A 19,016-nucleotide genomic window follows, 5' to 3' on the forward strand; every position below is an offset into this window, starting at 1 on the left:
GTCTTAGAGGACATTGACCCATTGGGATGGGGCAGCAGAGCTGGCAGTGCTTGACATTGATGATGTCTGTTACCATACTAGCTTAAAGCTACTGTTTCCTTCATGCTTCCGGATCTTACTGCTGATACAAGTCTTTACATAGAGGAAATAGTAGCACAAGCTAAATTTGGAGCCCGTAGACAGTGTGGGAGATTACTATTTGGGAGATTACTATTGCACCCAATAGTAACTTCAGTGTTTTCCTTTTTTTTTTTTTTTCTGGATTAGAAACCTGCAGGTGGAATATGAGCAGCTGAAGGACCAACACCTGAGAAGGGGGCTTCCTGTTGGCTCACCTCCAGACTCGATTGCGTCTCCTCACCACACGTCTGAGGATTCAGAACTTATAGCAGAAGCAAAACTCCTTAGGCAGCACAAAGGTCGGCTGGAAGCTAGGATGCAGATTTTAGAGGATCACAACAAACAGCTGGAGTCTCAGCTGCACCGCCTTCGACAGCTGCTGGAGCAGGTAGGGTGTGCTGAATCCAGCGCCACAACCCCTGTGACACCTGTCCACCTCCCAGAGGTCTGGGCCTGACACCAGTAGACGTAGAGGTCCACCTTCAATTTCTTACTTCCATAGTTAATTTAATTTGGACAGGCTTAGGAATCCCTTTGTGTGTACACATTAAATCCTTACTGGCACAGAAAAATGTGTTTTCCCAGTTTACAGTGGAATCTCATTTTTCTTTAGCACGGAAGTCTTATCTCAGCTCAAAATAGTTTAATAGAAAAGATCCCATGGCATACATTTGCCTACTACATTGCATATGGGAAGCATCTGTGGAGATTAAAGGACAGCAAGTGACCTGAATCTGCATTCTAAAGCTTTCTTCCACCAGCCAAGAATGCGTACTACAAAAATCACTATTTTCTATTTCCAAGAAATTGAGTAACAGATGGTTATTAATTTGCTACTATTATTTTCTAACACTGGTCCATGTTTTATGGCAGTTGCTTGCAAACTTTTATGACAATAAGAAATACAATTTGCATTGTGATGAAAACATATATGTTTGGTGAATACAAAATAATACTTGCCTTTATAGAGAAATGCATCTCTTAACTTTCTATTCTTTTTCCTTTTCTTCTTCCTTTCCTTCCTCCCTCTCTGTCTTCTTTTCCTCCTTCCTCCCTGCCTGTCTGCCTTCCTCTCATCCTTCTTTGCTGCTGCTTGTTCATTTTTTTTTTTTTTACTTGTTTTTCTTTCTTAATGCTGGTCAGACCCTACTAAATCAATTTTATATCTCATTAATGGGTAATAGCTTGCAGTTTTGAAGACAACAACAAGATAGTATCCTATATTACAATTGTATATAACAAAACACATCCTATACAAAGACACAGCATACTGCAGAGCGTCCAGTACTCATTACACGTTGGTTTAAAGAGCAGGAATCATGACACAGGACGAGCAATGAAGATGCCTTGACAGTGGTTGCATAGAGGGTAGAATCCCGGTGCAGGGCCAGGAACTCCTTGATTGAAGAATCTCTGACATCAACAGACATGTCCTCTTTGGCCTTTTTTCTTGCTTAGGCAGTGTCGAGCTCCTTGGTAATGGAATAAGGATGATTTTCTCCAGAAATGATTCGTGGCATCAAAACCAAAACAACTTTCTCGCTAGTGATTTGCTCAAATTTTAGGAAACTATCTTGTCACAGTTGCTCTCAGTGTCTTTTTAACTTGTCAGAATCAGTCAAAACATTATAATTTCTGCATTACCTACATAGTGGGCCACAGATCTCTCCTTATAGTTTGACCGTATGCCTTTTTCTCCTTCCTATCATCATCTCAGAATTTTTGTAGCACTGCTTTGTGGAAGGTTTAGCTCAGGGCTTCCAAATTCTGCATCTTTTGAAAACAACTTCCCCCCAAGAGTGACCCAAGACCTAGCTTTCTGATAACACTTCAAGAATGCTCAATTCTTTCCTCGGTGCCAGTCACATACACTGAAAAGATGCCATTGCTTATACCCTGGATTGGAAGTTTCTAAATGGTGCCTGAGAAAAGGATGAGTTTGCTCATGTGATCTCTCACTTAGAAAATGAGTGTCAATGTTGACAGCCTAGTGCATATGTAGAATCATTGCGGAAGACACCTTTATCAGCTGTGGCTTGTAGAGGCTTATAGAGACCTAACGGCTCTTATGCTCCTGCTTTGCTCCCTCCAATTCCTCCATCCCATTAGGCAGAGCTGCCTAATGGCTCATGTGCCTCAGGAATTGCACAGTAATGTGTTTGAAGATAACTAATATCTAAATGACTCTGAATATCCCAGATTGTGGAATCCCTATCCCTTGTTAACGATTTAGCATGAATGTCAGAAGTAGATGGGAAAATTTAACTCTGATAATAAAAACAAGCAAAACTATCAGACTTCAGCTAATATAGATTTAATGGGAAAATCTATACCAAAACAATTATAACTTCTGCATTCTGTATACAAGGAATTTTGTTTTCTAATTTGACCACATACTCATCAACATACCAATGACCATTTTAAAGATTTGGGTAAGAATGCATTTAAGAAGTATCTGCTAGGTGTTAGAATGTTCCTGTCACTTTAGAAATACTCATTCATCAACCCCTCAGATTCCTATGACATGGGCACCTGTTGCCATTTTTATAAATTTATTTATAATATTATAATATTTTATAATATTTTCATAAATATTTTATAAAATTTATTTTTATAAATAAAAAATCCAAGGCACAACAAATTGTTTAATTTGCCCAGAATTAAACTGCTTCTGAATGGCAGAGTTAGAATTTGAATTTAAGCCAAATGACCCAAAATCCTGCTCTTATCCACTCTCTCCAATATTGCCTTTAAATCTGAACTAATTCTGTAATTAAATACATTTACTGTATTATAAGCCCAGTGCTAATATTTAAAAGATGAGAGAAACATGCTTCTAAGTTCACTTGTTCAATATAAAAATAATGGAAAAATGAAGAGATGAAAATGACATTGGTAAATGAATCCCTCAGTGTATCCAAGTGAGCTCTTGAAGTTGCCACACAGAAGGGAAGGACCACTTGTATTTCTCCCTAGTGAAGTACTAGGGTGCCCACCAGCTGGTGCTAAGAGCTATTTGAAAATGCCTGAAGGCAAAGACCTGCATCTGATTTAATTAACCAGGATGAGGGAGGGAACATTGAAAGGGAACTGCTTTCCTTCAGGGTTATTTGAATCCTGTCTCTAACCAATTCATATGATTCCAGCCTGAATCCGATTCCCGAATCAATGGCGTCTCCCCCTGGGCTTCACCTCAGCATTCTGCACTGAGCTACTCACTTGACCCTGACCCAGGCCCACAGTTTCACCAGGCAGGTCAGTACCCCTAAGGCACTGCTACGTCCCCAATCTGCTTTGTATTTGGCCATTTGTTTGGTTTTCATTTCAAAGAGCCTTAGAGCATAAATGTGTATTCTCTTTGGTCTTAAATGAGTGCAAATCCATTTTAACAACATCAAAAGGCAAACATTTTAGAATAGTAATAAGTCATAATTTGCTTGTTTATATATTTTATAGGAATGGATTGAATTTTGGTGAAAGATGAAAAAAAATCCCTTTTGGAATGAGCAAGAAATTAACTTTTTTTATTTGTTTCAAGACTTATTTTTTTTAAAGTTGTCATATCTCTTTAATTTTCATAGTTTTTACACTTTCAAAATATATTACCCCAAACTGTAGGTTTCTCTGCCCAGGTCTGGGAACTCATTTAAATCTTTATATATCTCATGCTTGTAAAAATTACCTCTCCTTCCCTCTGAGGCAGAGGTCCCACCAAGACCATCACTGGTCACAGGGAGACCTGTCACTAACGCTAGGAAGGACCTTCTAGGCATTTAAGAATGACATTTTGTTGAAATTCAAGTTCTACAGTTCTACTGAAGACTATATACTGTATCAAATTAATTTATCTGTAAGATAAATTTTGGTACATTAATCAGAAGAAAAATTAAAATTAATATCAGTTTAATATTGTCTTAAGTAACTAATGCGACTTGATTATTAAAAAAATAAATTAAAAATATATAATATATATGTGTATATATACACACACACACATATATATATATATTTAGTTGTAGGTGGACACAATACCTTTATATTATTTTTATGTGGTGCTGAGGATCAAACGCAGTGCCTCACATGTGAGCTCTCTACCAATGAGCCCCAGCCCCAGTCCCAGCCCCTATATGGGTCTTTTTTTTTGGATAAAAACATACTTGCAGTACAAAATAATGGATTTCCAACTAAGACATTGAGAATAGATGATTACGTTACTTATTTTCAGTCTTATGTTTTACCATAGTGCATGGATCGTTTGGACACAAGCATCTAATACATTTTAATTATATAAAATCATATTACCAACAATTGAATATTAAAATTTTTTTTTGATATTTCCTCTGAAATTGTCTTTTCAATGAGAAGTCATTTCCCATTGATGTTTTGAGGCCGGTCATAGAATTTTCTCCTGATGTTGAGTGTTGGTGGGAGTCTGGGCACTGAATTCAGAAGTTCTGTTCTTTCTGTGTGCTGTTGCAGCAGCGGAGGACCTGCTAGTCCCACCCCAGGACACCAACACGGACCTCACGGAGGTCATGGAGCAGATCAACAACACTTTTCCATCCTGCTGCCGTGAGTATGAAAGATCACGGCACCGCTGCGTGCTATGTCCCACCCTTTCGTTTTCTGCAAGCAGCCCCTTGTCTTCTTGGGTAGGGTAGCAAAAGCTCATGTTAGAAACAGGATTGAATATTATTTGAAATTAAGGCAAACATTTACACATATTGATAAAGAAAAAAAGCTCAGCCTCGACACCATCACGTCACGGGGGTGCAGCGACAACACAGGCCCACTCTGAGATTTTTTTTCCATATGTCTTGTGAGTGATAAAAGGAAGGCAAATAAAATAATGTCTGATTTTAAGAAGAAATGATTCTCGTCAGTGCAAGCTATCATAAGAAACTTGTTTTACTTCAAAGGAGAGCTTTAGCAGCATGCCAAACAAGGCATGAAAATAGCCTTTCTAATGTAATTCCCTCTTTTCTTCAGATATTGCTGTCAGATGTCATCGGATTCTGGTATATAAAGGGATTATTCTCAGAGTTTTTTTTTCAGTTACTTTCTTTTTTCATGGGATAAAATAATCATTTTGTTAAGGCCAAATGATTTAAAGCATCACAGATTATGGCTTTGTGAATTTTCTATATGAACAACCAAGAACCAGAAAATCACCAAATAAAATAATCCAAATCCAAGGGGAAATTTTATAATGATTCTAAGTTATTGATTTTTTTTCCAATTTTTATCTTTGGCATCTTGCCACCTTGCAATTTCTGCTGAGTTCTCACCTAAACAACCTCTGTGATTTCAGAAGAAACAGTCTACTTGTATTTGTGTGTGTGTGTGTGCACGCGCACATGTATACCCACGCATGTGCACACTACTTAGTGCCACACGTAATTTTAAATAATCTTCTAAAGAGTACGGAAATATTATCTGTAATTTCAGGGTGAAATCCTCTCAAACTGATTTTAAAACAAGACAGCCATTAAAGTAAGATTTTACATGAAGCACAGCTTCCCATCTCACCCTTTTCTAACATCTCCTTAGAAAATAACTAAACGAAGAAAAAGATACTATCAATTATCAATATTGTGGGTAAATAAGATATATTGTCTTCATTAAAAGTTTTTCTTTCATTTTCCACTACTCTGTAGTTTAAAAAATGCCATCATTAGCAAGATGTAAAGACAACTATTTAAAATATATTCTCTGAATTTTCAAGAATGTTAGCCTAAAGGGAATATTATCAGTTCCACAAGTGCATAACTTTTAATTTATATTTACACATCATTTCCCAGGTGTTTATTTGTAATTTTATTATTTTTCTTCTCAATATTTGCAGACTCATACTTACAGTGTGTCAGTTGCCACATTTTCTGCCCCAAACATGTGCACACACAACACATGCACACACCCAAGTGTGTGTGCACATCATCGAACATCTATATACATATACACACAATGCTCATGTGCGCTCACACATACACATACACACACACTTTTGACTCTTATACAGTCTCATAACAGCTTAAGAGTCAGGCTGTTAGATTGTTGTTTATTTTCTAGGCTATATAGCCATCACAATAGATTAACAGATAAAATCCTTTATGTTAATTATAATTCAAGGTTGAATTTTATTTTAGAGGTTTTGGTTGTGAGTCGTATATGATTTAATGGCTACATGAAACCTCATCATACTTTTTGGTAAGAGTTTCAACATTAAATTTCTAAAGGATATTACTTTTTAGTTCAGCTTACACCAAAAGATGTTAATAATTAAAGAAAAAATCTACAAATCAAATTCTGCCTAGAAGTTTTTCTTTTTTAATGCCATGGTGGACATTTTCAATTTAAAAATCAGTTGGCAGTGAGAGCCAGGATGGGAAGTTTGTATAAGTGTATGCCTGGTAACGAATATAAAATATATAATTTCCATATTAAAATTTTCTTACAGATCCATGATTTTTTTAGCCAGTTTCATTTTCTAAAGCAGTTACTCTGAACTGCAGTTACTCTGAACTGTGGATTGTGTGAAAGATTGATCAGTGTCATGCTCCAAACAATATAACTAAAATTACATATATAATTATAGAGCAAAAAATGAGTTTTAAGAGGTAAATGTGTTCATTTCATGTTATGACCCCCCCCACACACACCCTGCCATTTAAAGAAATGCCTAAAATTCCTTTTGGTTGGCAAGGTAATCAGCTGGATATTGGTTCCTGAAAAGAGTGTTTATCTTTAAGGTAACCACTTCAGAGGCTAACCCTGTCCTTTGCATGGGTAGCTCTTCCCCTGAGTTCTTCTCCGTGGTTAGAAGTATTGTCTGGAGCCCTGAGATTCCTTAATGGGGAGCTGGTTCCATGTCCCCCTCATCTTATGTTTGCATACCCACAGATATCTATAATTTTTATAGCTTTCCAAAAATCATTTCTGTGAATGATGAATGGTACCAGGCATGTGTTATTTTGCGGAATTCAATTACCTCTCACATAAGAAATGATCAAAAGTGTAATTTTAGAGTCCTTTGAAATTCAGATTTTTGTTTTGTTTTTTTGGCTTCTGTAAGTCATGCTGTTAGTTTGGGTTTAGTTTGATCTTCTTGGTATTTATATTTTGCTTTGACAGTATAAAAAATCTTCAAGACAGACAACTTCCTATTAAAAAAGCCTCAATTGACTGATTTCTAAAATTGATTATATGTTTTAAAATTTTTCCTAAAGTTATTGTGTATTTTTAAATTAGAGGATTAATTTGCATGTGACATAGAATTGGTAACTTGTTACATGTTTCTGAATTGAAAGAATATGTGACTGATTACATTTTCTAACTGGAAAGATTTAGTTGACATTTTCCCAGATGGTATGCAGAAGATTCTGTAGGATCCATTTGTTCTAGTGCCCCTTTTAAGTTGCTCAGCTAGCAAATATTTTAATAAGGCTTCACAATTCCCTGAGCTTACTGACCACCTTTGGAGCATTTATCTAAACAAATCGTATTGGCACTCTCCCAATGCCAAACCAATCTCTTGAGCCCCTGTAACTAATGAGAACTTTAAAATTGCTTGTCACCAGCAAGCGATGAATTGATCTGCATGTTAATCTTGACTTTTGATCCTTAGTGGATTAAAAACTAGCATGGCCACAAATGAATTTCTTCTCCTGGCAATCTTAGAATTAAAATGAAGCTCTGTATTCATAAATCCTAATTGCATGGGTTGCTTATATTAACATGACTTTAAAAAAAAAAAACACGTCTACTTTAGAATTCCTCTGTTTTCAATAAATATCCCAATTGGTTCTGATGGCATTCTTGAATTATAGCCTTTTAAAAATCTTAAAATTGCATAGTTTCTGAGTAGAAAGGAAAGCATTGCCTTCTCTTCCTGGCAAAGAGTTAATGAAGTGAATTTAATTGTGCTGCCAATTAATATACATGCTAAAATTTCCACTGACTGCTCTACCCATTTCTTTTTTAGTGTAAAATATATTGCCACTTTTTTTTCTTTTATGTCCTTTATAGGTATGGGATACTTGTAGTAAGCTGAGTAATTTTGCTGATGGACCAAAAATACTTTTAAGGTTATTGTTAATTTACCAGCAGATTTCCCTTGTGAATCACCTGTATTTGTTAAAATTGAGTGACATTTATTAAAGACTCAAAACCTACTAAAATGGAATTTCCTAATTTTCTTCTGAAATACATTAGTAAGATTTGTGCAGGGAAGTATCTATGGCCTTTTATTTGATAAAAAAGCTATAGGGTTAAATGTATTGATTTGGAGCACAATGGGATGTACTTCTGTCTAGGGTATGCTATTCGTTACATACAAGAAAAGCATAACTGTTTCTTTTAGAGAGAGTGTATAAATGCAACAGGTACTTGGAATCCACTTCTTTTCTCTTAGATATAACTTGCATATCTGATAGGGAGATTTGCTGTAGCCTGATTCTTGCCCCAATAGGGGAGTTCACACTTTCCTTCCAGGCATCATAGGGAGGTTATTACAAAAGCACTGGCACCCAGACTGTGGTCACTGATGTCTTCTCCACCCTCTGCCACCCTGCAGAGGAAAATGAGAGTCAGCATTCTAGATGACTAGGTTGGCTCCTTTTGGACCAAGAACATAGGTTGCCATTACAGGGGACTGGAACTCCTCCTTTTTACCCCTGTGTTGAACATGATTGTGCAGCAAAAGGGGATTGAAACATCTGAGACCTTGAAAAAGTAATTTGGTAGTGGCTGCCCTCACAAAGCCCACTGGATCCGACAAGCTTCACTGTTGTAGCTTCAGAACAAAGAGGAAAGTGAGCTATCTGGAGGCAGAGTTTAATTAGATGCCCCATTCTAACTTCTGCAGTGCTCTCAACTAGGCCTATCCTAGGCATTAATCCAAGTGTCCAGAAAGCTGGCAAGGAGTGGGCTAGTCCTTTCTTTGACACAAGCACATAGCCACCCTCTTCCCATAATTTCCGAGAGAGAGTCAGCTAAGGGTGGCAGAAACCAGACCCCATTGACTCCAAGTGGTCCGTTGGTCACAGTTTATACTATTCAACAAAATATGCTGAATTTGTCTGTTCTGATACATAAACCAAATTCATGATGTGATTTAAATAGAAAGCTTAGAGATTTTTTTGCAATGTGCTCACTGAATGCTTTAGTGCATATTTATTTGAGAGAGCTTACATATGTTTTGCCTGGTTTGGGTGGGCTTTTTATTTCAAGTCACATGGGATATGAGAAACTAGGAGCTATCCCTTTTTAGAGCATTTGGGGTGAGGGAAGCTTGGTCCTTATTCTCCTATTAGTATCTATTAACAGTTGAACCGTTATCCCACTCTGAGTGGTATATGCCACACATTTGATGCATGAAAGCTGGAAGCAATAAAGCAAAAATAGGGCCTTTGACTGATTTCTTTTGTTGTTTTTTTTTTTTCAGCAAATGTCCCCAGCAGGCCACAGGTAAGAGTTAATGTCTTGATTGGCTCAATTGTTGCTGATCCTAACCCAGAGTAAGCAGATTAGCTACCATTGATTTTAGTCTTACTTCATTCTCCATATAAATACATAAACTTGTTTGGCATTTAAATGCTAGTTGATTCTGTACAATAGTTTGTCAATTTGGAGGGGTCATAAAGGCAGGCTTCCAAGCCAGATTCTACAGATAGCAAAAATACCATGTGTTTGATCTTCTGTGTTCTAATGTCATGTTATATGCTAGTTGGAAGTCACCCTGGGTAGATTTGGCCAACCACTTGTCTCTCATGTCTAGTTTGTACAGAACATTGACTTTAAAAAAGTGACTAGTACCACAACAGTGATACAAATATTATTACTCTGGTGGGAAAAAGTTAGAATTTTTCATTTAAAATATTGTTGCAATTTGTTGGCAGATATAGCTTTATGCCTTGCAGTATTTTTCTTAGCAGGGACTCCTCGTAATAATGTACCACGGGACCACAGTAGATCTTTAGGAAGATTTTTTTCCACGAACTTGTTAATTAGTCTTTTTTCAAAATGGTGAACATTCTGAGTGTCTTATTGGCAGGGGAGCTGCGGTCTTGGCTGGAAGACACTATTCCATGTCACATGGGTTTCTTCTGATTGCTTCTATTGTCTTAGTGAATTGAAAACTAGACTTCATCAGGGAGCGAGGCTGGGGAGGTGTCAGAGATGTAAGGAGAGAATGGAGGATGTGCTTGGAGAACACCAGAGCAGATGCCCCCAGAAATAGTGTGACAATCAGGCAGCAGTAGAGGACAGCATCCAATGTGCCAGTCATGACTTTAACAGAAGGCCAGCCTGCAGCCACATTCCAGTTCATAAACACAGGCACCAGAATTACTGTAGTGTTATATTTAATATTTTAACAAACTCAAAGTTGGGGTCAACCCCATCAAGGAAAGAGGCAAAGTAGTGATTGATGATTGAAATGATTTAAGCAGAACCTTAAGCTCAATGGTGAGAGACATTGAGTCTAGTGTAGGAGAGAGAGAAAAAAAAAAAAAAACAGAGGCAAGGCTGTATGGATCCAAGGATGGATGATGTAGCCATTCTATCTGAAATAAACTGAAAGACTGGTTGTGGTTGTCAGAAGATGGGTTGATGGAAATGTTGGAGGAATGGCATGTTTCGTGAATGGCTAAGAGAAGAAGGGGACAGGATCACTGGAGAAGAGGCGCTCAAAAAAGTGAGAGGTCAGAGTGTTGGCAAAGTCATCTATGCAGGTGTTGAAATCATTGACTTAAAAAGAGGTTCCCGGTGGGTGACAATGAGTCATTCCTTCTTCAAGAAGTGAGGAGGTGATTCCAGGAGCTAGTAGGTGACTGTGTTTTGTATCTGAGATTCAAATGGGTGTTTCTATGGAGAAGAGAAAGAAAGAGGCTAACCCTGAACAGCTTCAGTGAGGCCCAGAAAGACTCTCAGGGCTGTGAAGAGGTGAGAGAAAAGTCATGTGTGACTTTCATGTGTTATATGGAAATCTGTAAGTTTTTGAAGATCCAGATATTGATTAGGCAAGCAGGGAAGGAAAGCATCCAGAGAAGAGGTGGAGGATGAGGGTTTTACTGAATGATGGACATGTGATCCAGGGGCCATGGTGGTGGGGGAGGGGTTCAAGAACTAGGGAGGTAGAACATGGGGACACACTTAGAGGAGTTCATATTTCTCTGTGGAACAGCATGCAGAATGAAAGGGCAACTGGAAATCTGGAATCTGGAGTATGTTACAGTAACCCATTAAGAACAAGGAGAGAGGCTGTGATTAGTCCTTGTGGTCCCAAGGTGCCGGCAAAGCCTGGGTGATGGTGGCCGGGAAGCAGAGAGGGAATAATCTTATAAATCCTCAAGTACTTTACAGTACAGGTGCTCAGACTTTAAAGCCTAAAGTGATCTTAAAGACCTTTTTCTACATTATTTTCAGATTTTAAAAAATTGGGTTTAACCAGGTACACGTGATACATGCCTGTGATCCCAGCAACTCGGGAGGCTGAGGCAGGAGTTGAGTAGTTGAGCAAAACCCTGTCTCAAAATAAAATAAAGAGGGCCAGGGATGTAGCTCATTGATGAAGCTCCATCCCCAGTACCAAGTACCATTAATTAACTAATTAATTAATTAATTAAAAAATAAGAAATTGAGTTTGAAAAGAGCTACATGTACCTGGATAGAGCAAACATATGGCCCCCAGAAGCCCCCTTCCTCCTTTCTCCCTTCCCTCTTCATTCCTTTTTTTTTTTCCTTGAATCTTCAGCATTTTCTCTCTTTTCATTTTTCCATTTCTTGGGTCAAGTGGAAGTTCATGAAAAGTATGTTTTCACCTGGATAGTTGTGCTAACAATTATATTGCATGGGAGATATTGTCCACTCATCAATAGACACATCCAATTCCCAGGGATAAAGATGCATAGAAATGATTTTAAAACTCTGCCAGGCATGGTGGCACATGCCTGTAATCCCAGCGACTCGGGAGGCTGAGGCAGGAGAATTACGAATTCCAAACCAGCCTCAGTAACTCAGTGAGACCCTAAGCAACTCCTCGAGACCCTGTCTCTAAATAAAATATTTTAAAAAGAGCCTGAGGATGTGGCTCAGTGGTTAAGTACCCCTGGGTTCAATCCCCAGTACAAAAAAAAAAAAAAGATTTAAAAATCCTTTTGACCTATCAATATTAGTATGTAACAGCATGTTCTTTCACAGGTAAAATTGATCTCTCTCCTTCTCTGTCCTCAAAGTTCTTTGAATTTACTTTGGTTGGCACTGATTCCATATCAGAAATGAACGAAGTGTTGTTGAGATACCTTCAAAATACCCTTAAAAGACAACTATTTGACCTTGCCTTGGAAAAGTTGAGCCCGCTCCGTTGAGTGTGGTCTGCATTTGTATCCTCTTGCTTGGGACATTTTAAGTTTAATGGCCACCTCTGCACATCCTCAGATTACTCTTCTGCCTTCTCTTTCTCCTTTCTGGATCCCAGCTCACTACTGAGAGGCTGGAGCTGTCAGAATGTCGTCTCCACAGGAGACCTCTCATGACACCAAGAGCTGGGCTGGGTGCTCATTATATACTCACCACTGGTAGCTTCAACAGGAAGAAGCAAGTCTTCTTGATTTCCATCCTGTGCAAAAGGAGGGGCATCCATACTTCCTTCCATATTAGCTGCAGTAGTGAAAAGGAGACTGGGTGACTTCAGAATGAAAGGGAAGGACCTCACCCCAGAGGGCAGAAGTCACATGAGAGTTAGGGGTGCCCTCTGAACTCAGCAGGAGGAGGTTCCACTAATTCTGAAAGGAATGCTTCTGTTGAAGAGTTGGCAGGTCTTTGCTACCTGGAATACTTGATGCAAACCTTGTTCTGACACTGCCATTTTCCCTTCCCACAGGCAATGTGAAGCATCCATCCAGCCGGCTGACATTTCCTGACTTACAGTATTGCCCTTTTCTGCAAATGCCAATTCCAAGTTCCATTTAATCAGAAGCTCCATGGCTCCTTGACACATGCTGTTGAGCGCTGACTGTGTGTTCTACTGAAGGAGTAAAACACTTGACTATCCAAAGAGAAAAGGATATTTTGTTTTTATAATAACCATATATTATTGTTTTCTTCTTCCCTTTCTATGCAACTGTAAATTAATGAACAGAGAGATATTTGGAAATAGTAATACATTTGTCACTGATTTGTATAATGTATACAGCATTGGGAAAGTGGGTGGGGGCTTTCTAATATGATACTGTCTTTTTAATAACCATGACAAAATTTGCGTAAGAATTAGAAGACCACTTTACATTTTTACATTCCTTTTGCTGTCCATATTAACCTTGTACAATGACTTCATTTATTTCTTTGACTTTATTACATTATGTTTTGGTTATTTATAATTCATCTGCCACATGACCAAATAGATTTTGTGTATTTTTTCTATAATTTGGCCAAATTAGTGAGTTCATAGACTTAAATCAAATATTTTACATATATATACATATTTAGGTATATGTGTATATATATGTATGTGTATATATATGGATAAGGCAAAAGCTCTGAGTATACTATTGAACTTTATTTGACACCAGACACCTGCTTCTTCAGTAACCACTTGGATAACCACAATAAGAATCCTAAATGGCATGACCATTGGGACTTTTTCCCCTGCTCTTTATGCCTTTGTGTAAGTAAATCTTGATTTCTTTATTTATTTCATGTCCCAATCTATACAGTAAGAGAAGACAGCATTATAATAATCTCAGAGAACATTTTACCAAAGGTTATCCATTGAAGCATGTTTTTATTTTGATACAGAAAACAGATGTTGGCACAACATTTTCTAGTCCTGGGGTCTTGATTTTCATCATTGAATACATAGCCAGCTATTAGCTATTGTGAGACCAGGACACATCGATGTTGTTAGTTCCCCTTGAAGAAAATTTTGTTGTTTTTTGTATTTTCCAGTCCTTTTACCATTCTTGAAACTCGTTTCTGAAAGCAGACCCAAGACCCAAGTTCAGTGCATGTCTTCTTTTACCTTTTGGGGGAATGAGCAGAAGTGTTACTACCCTTCACTTAATCAGTGCATTTGGGAAGGGTGCTTATCAAAAGCCTGTGTCACTACTTCCAAAGAATAATGAATGAAATGCTCAGTTGTACCCCTGCCTCTGCCTATGAGTGCATTCAGTTAGGTATTTGGTTCCTTTTTTTTTTTTTTTTAACATTCAATTAGGTATTGGATTCCTTTTTAAAGAACATTTAATTGATTCATTGTAAACCTGTTACTTAATTACCAAATGTAGAGAAACCAAAAATAAAAATGAGAATAATATGTTTTGATTCAAGCATATGTGCTTTTAAAACATCAGGACATTTTAACTTTGGGTTCTCTTTAACTGGGATCTGGCCAGGAGGAGGCTTAAAGTTAGAAATTGCTATTCTTTTAGAATAGGTTGGGTGGGTTGGGGGGCAAGGGTCTATTTGCAGCATAGATATTTTGAGAAGAAGAAAAATGTTTTATATAAGAGGAAAGCCATGACCACCTTTCTACCTCAGATCCATCTTCCTCCATTGTGTTGGAAATAGCTTTATGCTGTGCAGTCTGCAAAGTCTAGAGCTTTTATCAGGCCATATCATACCCAAGAAAGCACCTATTTAAAGAAAAAATTAAATCCCCTGAACTCAGAACTCCAAGTTGTAGATTTGGTGTTTTCCTTGTTCTTGGAGAAGTCATATGTTAATTTTTTTGCCTGTATTTGTATGCAAAATGTTCTCTATCTGCTATTACAGAAAAGCTACATAAAACACTACATTGTAACCTTCTAAGTAATAGTAAAAAGAAATATATTGCAGTAACAACAATGGGAAATAAGTATATTATTCTTTTGAAATATGTGGTAAAGAATAACTCATAGATTATCATCTAATCTGGTTACATGTTGTATTTTTCATCCTGAATAAAAGTAATTTTAACACAAAATGACTTTGATATTCACTTGTGTTCACTATCAGACTCTGACCCTTGAATGCACATTAATGAAAATAAACTATAGAGTGAGCCTATATGCTGATAAATCTGCATATTTTCTAGAAACTTCTCATATACTCCAGTTCACTCTCCTTTTTTTTTTAAATCTTACTCTGTTGCCTCTTACATATATGTGTAATTATGGCATTTTTAATTTCCTTTGTATATCAAAAGTTTATTGATAAGGAAAAATAATGTTGGATATAAAAATATATACATAAAGTTCTCTTGAACCTTCATTTTTATAACTAGATGCTTTTAGCATTCAGTTGGCTACTCTCTCAAATCCTTAAGCTCATCTTTGTACTGGATTTTAACTACTCTAGTAGCAGAGTAATCAGTTTCTGAAGCCATCCAATAGGAAACTGTCAAGAATCGTGTTACTTGAGTCTAAAATTATAAATCTACTCTGAATTTTAAAAAAATCCTTAAATATATGTTAAAATAAATAAAACATGCATTATGATAGACTAATATTTTAAACATTTGCTCTACCACAAAGGAATAGTCACATTAAGAATTTCTAGGAAGCAATTGTCTTCAATAATTTATGGAACGGGTAGTTGGAATAAAAGTTTAAAAAATGAAAAAGTTTTGTTTCTATTAGCTTGTTATACATCACTGAAATTTACACACACACACACACACACACACACACACACCACCCACATATGTGAATGTGGTTTGCTCTTGGATATCCCCCCACTCCAAACACATTCACTGTTTAGTAGACCAACTCTTTCAAAGGCCTTTCTTACTGAGAACAGAATGAAAATCTAATAAACACCATTAAACCTGTAAGGTATGAATAAGGATCTAGAAAAACAAACAAATGACAGTCTTCCCTTAGCTTGGCTTTGTACTTAGTTCAAAAAATACTTATATTTCTAGAAAAACATTATGTATTTTTCTAAAAACCATGTCTTCTAGATGGGCCATGTGTATCAGGCTCTGCTAAACCAGACATGAATATAAAAATTAACAAGAGACAGAAATGTCTGTGGTATCCAAAACATTATTTCCTGAGATCCTTTTTGTATGTTTGTTTCTTTGCTTAATTAATAACCGGAATTTCTGGTTTTTGCTAAAACCAGCCAAACCATTAACTAATCAGAATGTGACTGCCTTGTAATGGAACTATAAATATCACTTTCTGTCTTCTGAAGGCTCTTTTTGTTTGAGGGTTTGAGGTAAAAACTCTCATTTTTTTTTTTTTAGAAAGCAGTAATTTGTTCTAGATGGTCACAACTTGTTTGAAATATTTTTAAAAATCTATTCCTTTAATGTATTGAGCAAACACGAACTGATTATTACATTCATTTCTTAACATTCTATTGATAACAAAAAGAGGAGTCCTATGGAGCAGACACTGTAAATTTCCCTGTGAATGTGAACAGATCCTCATGAGATTAGTTACCCAGTATCAGTTCTCTTCAGGTTTATCACATACAGATTCATTTATTTTCAAAGCAAAGTACTTAAGAGAAAATCCATGAAAAAGAGCACCAAAATAAAAGCTGCAATTGGCCCTGCCTCATGTAATCTCAATCAGTCTTTGTAGGGGTTAACACAGTTAGGTGCAGGAGTGGTGGTCTTTACATTTCTTTCCTTGGTAGCACTTGAAGTCACATCGAACACCCCCAGGGCATGTTGAATATGAATTTATACAAGCCATCCTAAGACTCTGTCATGTGTGCCTGCTGGTACCCCAACATACCACTAAAGTAATTTATTGAAAAAACAAAGTTGAGTTTATCACTTAAAGCAGTAAAAGAGAACACCATTTGGCAGAGTTGTTTTTTGTTTGTTTATTTTTGTATTTTCTTAGAGGGGAAAGGACTTGGTTAGGTTGCAAAGGGAGATGATACAAGGATTTAGGATCAGTAGGCACAGCAAGCTGAAGATTCTTACACAAGGGTTTTGATGAATCTCAGAGGAACATAATTGTTGGATACTATGTGTTTAGGAATTCATGTTTATATAAATTGGTTTTTCAGGAAGTTTCTGAAATGAATGATAAGGTTGTAATCAAGGCATAAAGATGAAGACAGAGGAATACCAAAGCTATGTTTGTAAAGACAATGGATTTGTGAAGTCATGACAATGCAGACAAAATGGTGTAGATGCTTTTGTTTCTCACTGGCTTCAGTCCTGCTGTTGGGCAGTCCATTAACATCTGGAAGCATGGTCATGGGACATCGTGATTGAGTGTTATGTTTTGGGGAGGGGGTCCTTTCTAGTCTCATAGTGTTTTCCCATTTTTTTCTGTGGGATGATTGTGTGTTGGATCATTAGAGGGGCAGCAGCCTCACACAATATGTACAACCCTGGGATCACAGATCTGAGTGTTGCAACCCAGAGAAACACCAGGAAAAGAACTATGACCAGAGTCAGCCAGGAACCATCCAAAATAAACCAGATGAATAGGCTTGAACTTAGAAGGAGTTATTAAGTAAAAGCTCTGAATTGATCATATCTTGTTTTGAATCCTGGATCCCATAGTAATATACATAACAAAATGGTCAAGCTTGGAAAAAAGCACCCCATCCCCTTGAAATGTCAAGCAGTACTAATCAGAACCACTTCTTGCCCAGAATCATGAACCTCTCGAGCCAGGGACTCTATACCCTTGGTGGTATTATCTAACTCTTCTGCTAAATGTGACATGTAATATGGACGATTCTCTGTACTGTTCAAGTTTCTTTTTAAGTATGAAATAGAGAATCTTAAGGATAGAAGAAAGTAATCAAGAATTCACCTTAAAGAGGATTCTCAAGTCAAGGCCCAATTTTTATACTTCTTGATATATTACCTAAGAATCTCTTTATGAAGGAAAGTAAACTAATCAACCAAAATCTATTCTCTGCCCACACATAGTAACAAAAATAAAATACTTGTCATTGGAGGAATAACCAATGATTTGTTTTTGTCAAAATGCTGCTATGAGACAGTGTCAAACAGTTGTCAAACAAGTTTGAACCACTTTCATACCTGTCATCAACAGTAGGATGGCACCAGACAATGAAAACTATAAAATTAATATGAGATAGATCAAAAGCAAAGGCGAAGTTGTCTGTCTTACTTATAGGAGCTGTGAACATGAGAAAGCCTCCAAATATAGACTCCTGCTCCTAAATTCTATTTCTGTGAAAATTCTGGTACAAAACCTGCTCCCAGGAAAGGCCCTTGAATGTTGTCTCAGTTGACAGATGTAGGAACCAACTTTCCTAGAGATAGTGTGGCAAGGATTTAAGATTTCTAATGGCCTATCCTGTTGTGGACAGACCCCATTGTTGAGTTTTCTTCATTCTTTCTTTTTTTTTTCCCACCCACCCCCATTATTTCTTAGTTACTGATCTGGGAAACTCTGAAAAAGCAAAGTCTGATAAAGAATTTTACCTCCTGGGGATAACTCATGTTCCAGATAATGAACTTTGACACAATTGTAGCTTCTCATTGGAAACCTTATGTCCTTTCTGAGCTAAAATAGTAAGCAGATAGATGGAATCAATATTGGAGCTAATCTTATCCTTAGAACACAGCAAAAGGTCATACACACCTTGGATAAGGATAGAATCACAGGGAAATTTAAGGTTCTTGAAGTCACAGTTGAGGACTTCTGAAAAGTGAGAGGGTATCGCAATAATCCCCTTGGCCATAACATTTCAGTATATTGTTGATTTTTCCAGGAGAAAGCAAATAAATACTGTTTTAACTTAAAGGGAAATTAAAACAAGCAGAGCACAGATATACTCTTACAAAATTGAAGACTCAGGAGTCACCTGAAACAAAGTAGTACTTGAGTTTGATACTACAGAGAAGTAGAGAATAACTGTACTGATGTCTTGAAAATATTCATACCCTGTCATCTGGATTTTTCCCCCTCTCT

At 37.1% G+C, this 19,016-nt stretch overlaps 1 protein-coding gene across 9 annotated transcripts in view; it reads left to right on the forward strand.

Moving 5' to 3' along the window:
- The window catches only part of Utrn (utrophin), a 513,444-nt gene extending 498,365 nt beyond the window's left edge, over positions 1 to 15,079 (forward strand). For 8 of the 9 annotated variants that reach the window (XM_046450838.2, XM_046450847.2, XM_046450858.2 and 5 more), the window contains 5 exons: positions 268 to 508; positions 3,267 to 3,375; positions 4,600 to 4,692; positions 9,563 to 9,585; positions 13,001 to 15,079. In XM_046450838.2, coding sequence (XP_046306794.1) covers positions 268 to 508; positions 3,267 to 3,375; positions 4,600 to 4,692; positions 9,563 to 9,585; positions 13,001 to 13,009 — 475 coding nt within the window. In that variant the 3' untranslated portion in view covers positions 13,010 to 15,079. The remainder of the gene's footprint in view (positions 1 to 267; positions 509 to 3,266; positions 3,376 to 4,599; positions 4,693 to 9,562; positions 9,586 to 13,000) is intronic. The other variant, XM_046450832.2, reaches the window with a different exon arrangement.
- Positions 15,080 to 19,016: the final 3,937 nt, after the last annotated feature.

This window comes from Marmota monax, unplaced genomic scaffold (genome assembly GCF_021218885.2).
Source record: "Marmota monax isolate L192 unplaced genomic scaffold, Marmota_monax_Labrador192_F-V1.1 WCK01_AAM20220418_F8-fsc00030, whole genome shotgun sequence".
Lineage (NCBI taxonomy): Eukaryota > Metazoa > Chordata > Mammalia > Rodentia > Sciuridae > Marmota > Marmota monax.